General features: G+C 33.0%; 1 protein-coding gene and 1 pseudogene across 1 annotated transcript in view; both read right to left on the reverse strand.

Annotated features, from left to right (window-relative positions):
• Positions 1-7526, reverse strand: LOC116138470 (annotated as a pseudogene).
• The window catches only part of LOC116138471, a 21671-nt gene continuing 16774 nt past the window's right edge, over positions 7363-12259 (reverse strand). The window contains exons 12-14 of the mRNA XM_031424184.1: positions 8383-8620; positions 8116-8263; positions 7363-8017 (exon numbers count right to left, since the gene is read on the reverse strand). Of these exons, the coding sequence (XP_031280044.1) occupies positions 7718-8017; positions 8116-8263; positions 8383-8620 (686 nt within the window). The 3' untranslated portion in view covers positions 7363-7717. The remainder of the gene's footprint in view (positions 8018-8115; positions 8264-8382; positions 8621-12259) is intronic.

The following is a 12259-nucleotide window of genomic DNA, read 5'->3' on the forward strand; positions in this document are numbered from 1 at the left end:
TCAGGTTTTGGTAGTCACATAACCTAGAAGATTGAGAGAGTCAGTTTGATAAAAACCAGTATTTATCTTGCCATTAACAATCTCAAGTAACAATACTCCAAAGCTAAAGACATCATATTTTATCGAGAAGACACTATCAAAGAGCATATTCCAGTGACATATATCCACTATCATTCAGTAATCAATATGAGTTAATTAGTTTATTCACAATAACAGATAGGTGCATCATGCATGCATAAGTTAGGTAAGGATGCTTTATATGGAATGTAGGAGTGTTAAATTTAGATGCATCATTTACTTTACTTACTAAGTTCCAACAATCCGCCTGGTGCTTGCTTGTAGTTCATTTTCTCCAAATATTCTTGCCATTCCGAAATCAGAAATTTTAAGATCCATATTTTTATCCAACAAAATATTGACAGCCTTCAAATCCCTATGAATGATTCACATTATGGAGTATTCATGAAGATAGAGAAGCCCTTGAGCAATCCCTTCAATGATCCGAACACGAGTCCTCCGGCCTACTAACCTGCTTTTCATAGGATCTGATTTAGCGGAAGTGAATTAGATATAAGCGAAGAAACAAGTCAACCCTAATAAAGGGGAACATCAATAATGTGCAATCAAATATATATATTTGAAACCAAAGAGGAAGAAATCCAAGCTCTTATTCGGAGTGTACTCATAGATGAGTATCTTTTCATCTAGTTCAATGCACCAGCCCCGCAGTCTAACCAGATTCTTGATACAATGTCAAACTAACACCCAGAATTGCATAAACTTTTTTCTTGATGGTTCACACATGCAATTAGTTTATCTACTGAAGACTGTTTTTTCTTGTTAAGATGTTAAATTTTGCACTTGAGTACTAGGAAAGAAAATGGCCAGACTAATTCGGAAAACATATAGACCTCTTTATAACAGTTATTTACTGTGGATGCTGTCAAAGATGCCTATGAACTATCATCAACTAAATTTTTACCCTGTGGTTTGAGAAATCATCAACACCATCCTTCTTGTTAATGAGAAGTTGTTAAGTTACATTTGAATAATCTAAGAAGTGGATTTGTCATCTGATGAGCACTATTGACAAAATATTAACTTAAGAAAAACAAAAGTTTCATAGAAAATCCCCCGAATTTTCAAGTAACAAATAATATTGCCCATAACATTTATATACTGAATGGTATTAGTTTGTAGTTTTATTAATGCCGAATTACATTTCCCATCCTAGGTTTACCGGATTGACTTTTTCCACCCCTTAGTTTATAAAACAATAATAATTCCACCAATACTTAGGCTTTGTTTATCAAACTTCCACAGGTCAATTACTCTCCGTTTAAAGTTGGCCCACTTTAAAACTAAACCTATTTCTTTTAGACCCTTAAGTTTATTATTCCATCAAATACCCCCAAAAAAAGTTTAAAATTAACAAAAACACCCCCACCCACCCATACTTGCCACATTCTCGCGGCCACCGTCGGTGATAGCCAAATCTATCACAACAGTCTACACCACCACCGAAAATGGCCGGTAGTTCACCGATCTGGCCTTTTTCACCAGACCCCACACGATCTGGCCGAAAAGGCCAGATCTAACGTGAGAAGGCTAGATCTGGCCGGAAAGTGACTGCCAAAGGTGGCCGTCGTTGTCTGTCAATGATCCAAGATTTGGCCATCTTTGACAGTCAACGACGGTTACATTTTGGCAGTCACTTTTCGACAGATCTGGCCTCTTACGTCAGATCTGGCCTTTCCGGCCAGATCCACTGTAGATCTGGCCGAAAGGCCAGATCGGTGATAATGGCCATTACGATGTGGCCGCCAGAATCTGCAAGTAGGGGTGAGTAGGGGTGTTTTTGTTAATTTTTAAACTTTTTCTGGAGTTCAGAAATTTCCAATCCAATGCACATTTCAACAAAAATTTTAACTTATGAATGAATGCGAAAGATAATATGTCTCCCAAATAGCGGTAAAAGTAAACACATGATACATATACCATCCTTATTGGAACAGGGAAGTCCATAGCACTAACGGGCTTCCAAATTTGTAACAGTTACATTTCTCACAGAGCAGCCTCTGCCCCATGGTGTATGACTTCAAATTTTTGGATCTTCTTACATGTGAAAATGCAGGTTGTTTTGGCGAAGGCAATGGTGCAGTTTGGTTCATGAGCATCGAGACGACTTCAGACATCGTGGGTCTATCTTCCACACTTTCTTGAACACAAAGCAATCCTATGTTAACATATCTTAGCACTATAAGCTCTAAGGATTTATCTTCTAGTTTCGGATAGGAGTGAACGGCTCCAGATATCCTGGTTCTCAAAAAAAAGGAATCGGAACCAAAACCGCATAGTGCATGTTCTTAAATTCAAGAAACTGAAACCTAAAATGTAGGCTCTGGTTCCTTTCTCGGGTATCCTATAAAAAATAAATGACCCCCCTATTAATTTAAAAAATGACAAAAATACCTTAAACGTTTACAAATATACCCCTAACAAATTTTGATTACTCATTCATTGGTGTCCAATGTGACTCATAAATCCTCTAATCTCTAGGCAACATTTGAATTCAATCAATTCATCACAATTCACATAAAATTCCTCAATCAAAACCAAGATACAAACAATTAATTAAACAATCGTACTATAAATCTATAATTTAATATTATAATTAATTAAATTTCTAATCAATTAATTAAATTTATTGTACTAATATTTATAATGGAATATTATAATTAATTAAGTAGTCATACTATAAATCTATAATGTAATGTTATAATTAATTAAATTTTTAATCATTTAATTAAGCAATGTACTAATGTAGTAAATTACTAATATTTATAATGTAATATTATAAATTTATAATTAATTAAGTAATTATTTACCTATGTAATATTATAATTAATTAAGTGCTTATAATATAATGTAATGTTATTATTAATTAAGTAATTATTTAATTATAATATAATGTTTAAATTAATTAAATTTCTAATCATTTAATTAAGTATTATACTAATGTTTATAATAGAATATTATAATTAATTAAGTAATCATATTATAAATTTATAATATAATGTTGTAATTAATTAAATTTCTAATCATTTAATTAGATATTGTGTTAATGTAGTAAATTATTAATGTTTATAAAATAATATCATAATTAGTTAAGTAATCATTTCATTATATAATGTAATAATTAATTATGTGATCATACGGTAATATAATGTTATAATGAATTAAATAATCATACTATAAATCTTTAATATAATATTATAATCAATTAAATTTCTAATCATTTAATTAAGTATTGTACTAATGTTCAGAATGAAATGTTATAATTAATTAACTAATCATTTAATTAAATAATTAATTTTTTATAAAGTAATGTTATAATTAATTAAGTAATCATATTATAAATTTATAATGTAATGTTATAATTAATTAAATTTCTAATCATTTAATTGAGTATTATGATAATGTAACAAATTACTCATGTTTATAATATGTGTCATAATTAATTAAGTAATGTTATAATTAATTATGTGATCATACTATAATGAATTAAGTAATCATATCTTAAATCTTTAATATAATATTATACTTAATTAATTTTTTAATCATTTAGTTAAGTATTGTACTAATGTTTATAATAGAATGTTATAATTAATTAACTAATCATTTAACTATAATATAATTTTATAATTGATTAAGTAATCATTTAACTAGTAATGTATTAACGTTTATTAATTTATTTTATACAATTAATTAATTACTAATTTATTACAGATATACTTAGAACTTGATAATTGAAATAAATAACTAAATATTATATTATTATTCAATCAAATATACTATTTTATTCAAAAATAATTCTTTTAATAACATTAAAATACTTTTAATTGGTCATAATCCCAATTATACACTTAATTAATCAAAACTTTAATAGTAATATATTATAATATATTAAAATTTTCTATATGGTATAGTTTATATGTAATAAGTATAATTGTATATTTATTTAATTACGTTATTGTAAAAATTTAACTTTTTTCCATTTTAATTTTTTTATATGTAAAATTACAAGAGAACCCCCATTCTTCACAGATATTTTTTCAACCCGGTTCCAAAACAGGGTACCCGCTGCATGTTCTTTTTTCAGGTTCCAGTTCCGGTTTCTTCACATGTAGAAATCAGAATCGGAACCGAACAATATCGATTCCAAAAAAAGGGAACCGAAACCTACCTACACAGTGTCGGTTCCGATTTCGATTCCGGTTCTACCTGCAGGTTTCAATTCTACCCGCTACTCGTGCTCACCCCTAGTTCTAAATCATTTTACCCTCATAAATCATTTTAAAATAATTTATTTCGAAATAACTTAAAAAAAAAAAAAAGCCTCTAAATTAGTATCAAATTAATTCAAATTGTGTTTATTAATCCAAATCCAAAAAATCCACCCAGCAGAAGTCCAGCGAAACTCAATAAAATATCAGCAGAAATTTATTTTTCACCAGAACAAAACATGTTAATCCACCACAATAAAATTTATTAACCTTTTTCATCAAACTCCATACACCACCATCTCACAACCACATTCAACACCAAATTAAATGTCAATAACTAAAGCAAATTTTATTAAAAAGAAAAAATAAAGTCACAAACCTAAAAGAAAATTCACGACTAAAAGGTAGGGATCGCCGGTGAAGGAAGTCAAATCGCAGGCAAGTCGAGTGGAAACAGCTGTTGAAGGGCGCCACCAAGCCATGATAAGGGTCGTTGGTCTCTGCCAGGCCGAGATGTGGTGTCGTCGGCCACCGTAATGTCGAGATCTGTGTCGCCGGTCTGATTTAGCGTGGCTGGACTTGATGAGTTGTGCGGCTACATTTTATTATATATCTTTTAATAAGTTTTAATAAAGAGATTAGGATTCGAATTAGTGCTAAATATAGAGTGATGCTATGGGTTCTAATGGATGGGTACTAATCTGTGTACTAACTAAGGCATAGTACCTGTACTATGCGCATAGTACGGGTACTATGCCTTAGTTAGTACACAGATTAGTACCCATCCATTAGTACCCAAAGTATTATTCCTAAATATATGTATCACAGTAAAATGACAAAAATATCCTTTGGCCTTGAAAGTTAATCTTCAAATTTGAGTATGGAAAACGAAAAACACTATGCTTACTCACCACTTATACTAACTGCCATACAACCTTTGTTAAAATTTTACATGGTACCCGTACTATGCATATAGTACCAGTACTATGCGTTATATTTATAAAGGATAGTAAGATGGTTAGTAAGATGGTGAGTAAGTATAGTATGGTTCATGGAAAACATTGAAGATAGTTTCCGGGGTGGAAAATTTAATTCGCTAAACATAGAGTAGGAAAATGTATTTTAACCATTTCTGGAGACAAGTTTAATTAAATAGACATAAAGATGGCCCGCCGCCCGGTATATGTATTTTATCTCTAATATGCTTTTACGTATTTATACTTTAAATATATCTTTATGAATAATATTACACTTACAAATATTATATAAAAAATTTCATACTTTTTTTTTTTTTTAATGATCGAGAGTGTCCAAACCAGCTTACGCGTACTTCAACTAATCTTCGAGACTTTGAAATTACAGGTCGAATAAGAATTCCAGTAGTTATCTGTATTAGCACCCGAAAAGGGACTCGAACTCAAGACTATCTTCTTTCCTTTGTCCCCTCCAAGACCTCCGTTTTTGCTCATTCTTGAAGTCTCCACTCATAAATCATAATAGTTTAAGATTAGATCGAAATGGAGATGGCTGATACTAAGCTGTAACTGGCAAATTGCACAAATTTTTAATGGCAAATTTGGCGCTGTATCTGAAATAGCATCAAAAAATATTGCTCAAAACTCAAAAGCTGTATTAAATAATCCCACACAAATATTTGCCGAATTTCATGTAAGAGATACAGTGTGGAGAGTTTTATCATTATGAATAAAGAAAGAAGCAAAATTCAATGTGTTCCCATCTACTTGCTTTATCATTCTTGTCCTTCTTTTGTTTATCATTTCTAATGACTTTACACTCACTTCATCTAGATATAAAGACTCTTCACTGTGGAGTAAAGACAGTAGTCTCTTTAATTAAGGCTTAGAGTAGCAAAAGATAATAACAAATACTGACAAGTATATTTAACTAAGAAGAATATTCTTAGATAGTATATTTAATGAGTGTGCAATGTGAAGATGGAGGAGCAAGTATATGTAAATCATATAACAGTATCATTCAACAATCAGTCAATCACATATGGCTAAGCATGGAGACGACTGCAGACATGGTAGGTCTGTCGTCTGCACTCTCTTGAACACAAAGCAGCTATCCTTATGTTAACATATCTTGGTAGCATAATATCGGATGATTCATCTTCTAATTCTAGATCCATCAAGTTCAATCAACTTTCACTTGTCCATATAATCCATGCCTTTGATACACACACAAGAAATTGCATCAGTGAAAAAGAAAATAGAATTAATTATTGGCTATTTTGTTGCATAACAAAAGCAAGTTCGTTTCTGTTACTCACATAACCCAGAAGATTGAGAGAGTCAAATTGATGAAAACCAGTATTCATCATGACAATAACAATATCAAGCAACAACACTCCAAAGCTAAAAACATCAGATTTTATCAAGAAGACACCTTCAAGGGCATATTCAGGAGACATGAAGCCAATGTCATTCAGTTCAATAATCAACATGGGTTCGTTTATTCATGAATCATGCTAACAAATACATGCATTTTTTTAAGGTATGTAGCTTTTATGTGACATGCAAGAGTCTTAATCCGCTTACTTACTAGGTTCCAACTATCTGCTTTGTGTCTACCTTCAAATCCCTATGAATAATCCGTAATCTAGAATATTCGTGAAGATAGAGAAGCCCTTGAGCAATCTCTTCAATGATTCGAACTGAGTCCACAATCTAACAACATGCCTTTTGTTTGATCTGGCGTACAGCCAGTGAAAAATAACAGCTAAGAAATGAGTAGACCCCAGGGAAGGACATCAATAATCAAATAAAAATTCGAAATTGTGATAAATACAAATCAAAAAGGAAAAAATCCAAGCTCTTATTTGGCATGTACTCATTGATCAGTATCCTTTCATCTTTTTTAATGCAGTATCCCAACAGTCTAACAAGATTCTTGTGTTGGAGCTTGGCTATGAGAACTGTTTCATGTTTTAACTCCTCCCATCCTTGTCCAGATCTTCTGGAAAGACTTTTCACAGCTACTTCATCCCCTTTCAGTAGTGTTCCCTGAAATGTTACTTTAATAATTTCTTGATTCAACAATTTGTAAAATGATGCAATCACTAATAAAATGGTGCAAAAAGGGCAGGATATGGTGAAAACTGGAAAGTTAGGTTCAGATTTATTATCCAACTATTTAAGGCTGTCAAGGATTAGAACCAAGGCCAAAATCTGTGTCTATTTGCAGAAGGAGATGAATGGCAGAACTCTCTATTACCATGTAGGTGATATACTGTCAAATGTGACTCAATCATAGTCCTTTCCTATAAAGCCATTTCTACCTTGCCATTAGAAAATTTATGAGCAGAGTCAACAAATTGAAGAGGAAATGCATTTGCACTTATCTGTAAATTTATATGTATAGCAATTTCATTTAATTACAAGTATACAATCACAAAGCAATCCATTAAATTAACGAGCTTCCAAAGTTGTAAGAGTTACATTATTCATCTCTGACCCACTAGTATATGATTTTACACTTCTGCAACTTCTTACATATGAGAATGCAGGTTGTTTTGGAGAAGACAAAACTGCACTTTGGTTCATAAGCATTGAGACGACTTCACGCATGGTAGGTCTATCTTTTGCACTCTCTTGAACGCAAAGCAGCCCAATGTTAACATACCTTAGTAGCACAATCACGGAGGATTCGTCTTCTAATTCTGGATCCATCAACTTGAATCCCCTGTCACTGGTCCACATATCCCATGCCTTACATCCACACAGAAAAAATTACATCAGTTAAAAAGAAAATAAAATTCATTATTGGCTATTGCTGCATAAAAAGCAATTCAGTTTTTGTTACTCACATAACTTAGAAGATTGAGAGTGTCAGTCTGATAAAAACCAGTATTCTTCTTGCCAGTAACAATCTCTAGTAACAGCACTCCGAAGCTAAAGACATCAGATTTTATCGAGAAGATGCCTTGAAGGGCATATTCAGGGGACATATATCCACTGTAGACGAAGAACCAGTACGGTATAATTACTTCATCTATGATAATAGATTCATCCATAACTCATTTAAGGAGGCATGTACTAGTTTTAAATTTAGATGCATCATTTACTATACTTACTAAGTTCCAACAATTTGTCTTGTAATTGCTTGTAACTCATTCCCTCGAAATATTCTTGCAATTCCAAAGTCAGAAATTTTAGGATTCATGTCTTTATCCAACAAAATATTGCTAACCTTCAAATCCCTATGAATAATTCGCATTATAGAGTATTCGTGAAGATAAAGAAGTCCTTGTGCAATCCCTTCAATGATCCGAACACGTGTCTTCCAGTCTAGTAGCTTCCGTTTCACTGGATCTAATGTACAGCAAGTAAACAAGATATGAGTGAAGAAATACGTAAACCCCAATGAAGGAGAACATCAATAATCAAACAAATATTTGAAAACCGTGAGATTTACAAACCAAAGAGGAAGAAATCCAAGCTTTTATTTGGCATGTACTACCCACATAAAAGGCACCAGTTCATTGACAGGAGTTGAGGTCCTCAACATGTATTAAAATAATAATGAAACAAAAACAAAAGACCATTAATTCAAGAACAACTTAAGTCCTCCAGCTTCAAAGTGAAGAATCCACTATGAATTAAAAACACATACCCCCAGTTCTGAAGCAGGCACTCGTAAAAGATATCCTGTCCCTCTGTTCTCAACAGCTTTCTGATATCAACCAAATCCCCAAACCACACCAAACGCCCTGCCTCCACCTTTCATTGGAAATTAATATAGCTTGCAAGAACAGTTATTCAAGCACTTGGCCTTACATTCCTCAGACTCATACTCTCATTCGAAGAAACATCTATCAGTCAGGCCAATAATCCCATCAAGCTTTATAAACCCCTCCGCCTTTACAATCCAATGGCGAACCCTCTCACACTCCGTTAAATGAAGGTGGTTAGACTGTGAATTGGGCACAAATCCTTCAAACACTCAAAATTGGAGTCTCGTCAATGTGCAAACACTGTTACCCCAATGCCCATAATGTCCCACAACATCTTCAGGGCGCAAAGTACACACTATCCCATCCAGTACTTCTCTCTCTCGTTCCATTTTGCCATTGTATCATACCAGAATTATTTACTTTTATAGCATGACAATGGGATTGTTAAAGACTCGTACCTGTAAGTATACTCATCTTGATTAGTCCACACAATTGGTTCAAACAGCAAGTTTGGCTTCGTAAGAATGCCTCCAAAGAAGCTCCATTCCATGGTCCAGTCCGAGCAAACTTCTCTGATCGATTGTAGATTACCATTTCAGTAACAAAATCAATTTCGAGTTTGAAGTATAGTCTCCAAGAGATGGATCTCAGCGCTTCTCCATGCAGTTAAATAACGATCAAAACCCCCCTTCAAGTCCAACCCAACTTCATTTCATGTAACAATATGTCTGTTGGGAAGTCAAAGCTCTGCCAAAGAGCTTTCAGAAGCTTGGAGCTAAATTATTCCTTAACAAATAAGTTTCCATTGTCCAAAAGCTGAGCCACTGGATTTTCTAATTTCCACCAGAAATGTTTAAAGTCCAGACGGTCCCCTTTATTCATTTGAGAAGACCAAGGTTTCCATCATCACTAATAACTAACTTCCATTGGTATCAAGAATCGATGTTTCTATTCGCAACCCACACAACTGTCTCAGGGCTCTGCTTGTACCATATTCCCAAATCCTGTTCTTTGATTTTCCAGGAGAGAAGAAGCCAAGCTCAACCTTTGGGCTGAAACACCAATGTGTCACCATCCTGGATGGACCCTTCTGGATTTATGGTATCACTCTCTAAAAACAAGTTGATTATTGTGAAAAAGATGAAAATGCTAAAGCGTAGTGGAAAAATGAAGGTTCCTCTCCATTGTTGAACTACTAACCTTGATGATCTCGCAAAAATTGCACGAAATTTTTGTTTGTTGGTTGTTCAGAGAAGAATGTTTGCCGCAACACCTGTTATCTAGAAAAGACTTCTCATTGTTGTGAGATCTGATATAAGATCCTAGAGAAGGGAAATGAAAAAATAGCAGACTGCTTTGGATTTTGGAAAAATCATTACTGTGGATAATTTTTAGATACCCCTAACTATTGCCTAATCAGTTTACATCTTTAGTTTAAAAAATTATCAGAAATACCCTTTTCTTAGGAATCCAAAATTCTAAGATAATCCCAATTCAATATGCATACAAAACAATCTATTTCATTCTCCTATTCAACAATTCTCAAATCTCGTCATTTTCTTCCAACTCAATATCAACAATATTTGAATATGCATCGTAAGATAAAAATCACAGAGATCAGCACAAACTAAATTTCAAAATGACTAGTCCTCCCCATCAAGGTCAAATCTATACTACAAAAATTTATTAATTTCAATTATGCTATACTTTACTGTTAAAATTAAGCCTCTCGTTAATTGAACGATTTGGACAATGATAAGAGGAGCATTGTTTGTACATTTTCAAGCTAAGGGTATAACAATCAAACAAAAATACATAGTTCAGGTGTGCCATGATATTGCAGAACAGCAAAGATTAGGGCATTCGTCAAATTTGACCGCACGTGGGATATTAACAATAATTGATTCAAAGAAAAGTGCCACATAATTCACTTCCCCATTTTGTAATTAAAATAACATTTATATACTAATTGATAACTTAATTTACACTTAATACAATAGTTTATGTGGATAGCGCTGTCAATCTTACCTCATCACAAACTTTCCTCAACCAGGAAGATTCTTTATTTTTCTCTGTGGCTCCAAGGCCTCTGGCTCTGGTCAGAATTGACGTCCCCAGTGCCAAATATTTTAAGCCGATAAGGTGACGCCTGGCTGCTGCGGGCCACTTCCGCAAATTTTAATAGCGCATTTGGCACGCCATATGATTAAAAATAGCAAAAAAAAAAAAAAAAAAGACTCGATGAAAGAATTTTCTAGATGAATCAGAAAGTCCACAATCTCATCCTGGGCATTATCAGTACTAGAAATACTTCAAAGCAGGTGCCTGGACAGTTTTATGATATGAATTAAATAATGGTGGGTTATTTATTTTCCCTTCTATTGATCTTCTGCTTTTATTGTAAACTATTAATCTCTATTTATATTGTATAAACAAATTAATTCCAATTTAATTGGACTGTCATCTATCTTCTTGGATTTACTTACCCTACTTCAAATCATAGGAATTTGACAAAGAGATGAAAACTTGATGGCGCACTAAAATGACCCTAAAAGAGTGGGGCTGTCAATTATCTTCTGGATTATAACTTACCCTACTCCAAGCGGTCGGATTGTTGACAGAAGAGATGAAACTTCTGAACGGCACTAAAATGACCCAAAAGGATGTGGGGGCCAAATAACAACGGTGCCTCTTTTACCAGTTACAATAAAATAATACTTCAACTTTCTTTGCTCCATGAAGTACATTGATTGTTTAATTAGTTGGCCAGATACTCCAACTGTCTGAGAAATTGTGAAAGTGATATGACAACCAACCCAAATAGAAAATGATAGAAACTGGAAAGAAGGATCTTTTCTATCTTTGGATTTTGGGTGACCGAGTGATTGAATAAAGACTCTTAAGTTTTTACTTAAGATATCATGAATTCAAGTTTCTCCTCAGTTGCTAATAGGGTAATCACTGAAACTTTTATCCGGTCGATAGTTCTAGAATCTCGAAGAATTAGTTGATGATGCACGTAAATTAGTTTAGACACCTCCGTTCATTAAAAAAAAAAAAAAAAAAAAAAAAAAAAAAAAAAAAAAAAAAAGAGCTTTCCTTTTACCTGAAATATTAACGTTTTGGAATCTGTTTCATTTTGTATCTTAATTTGTTAATTATTATTTTATTTTTTTATTTTTTTGTTTGTGTTTTAAGATTTAAACAGCTAAGCAATTAGCTAATTATCAGTATGATCAGTGAGAAGGGACAGGATGAAGAGGAAGACAGATCTGTC

Source organism: Pistacia vera, unplaced genomic scaffold, assembly GCF_008641045.1.
Source record: "Pistacia vera cultivar Batoury unplaced genomic scaffold, PisVer_v2 Contig341, whole genome shotgun sequence".
Taxonomy (NCBI): domain Eukaryota; kingdom Viridiplantae; phylum Streptophyta; class Magnoliopsida; order Sapindales; family Anacardiaceae; genus Pistacia; species Pistacia vera.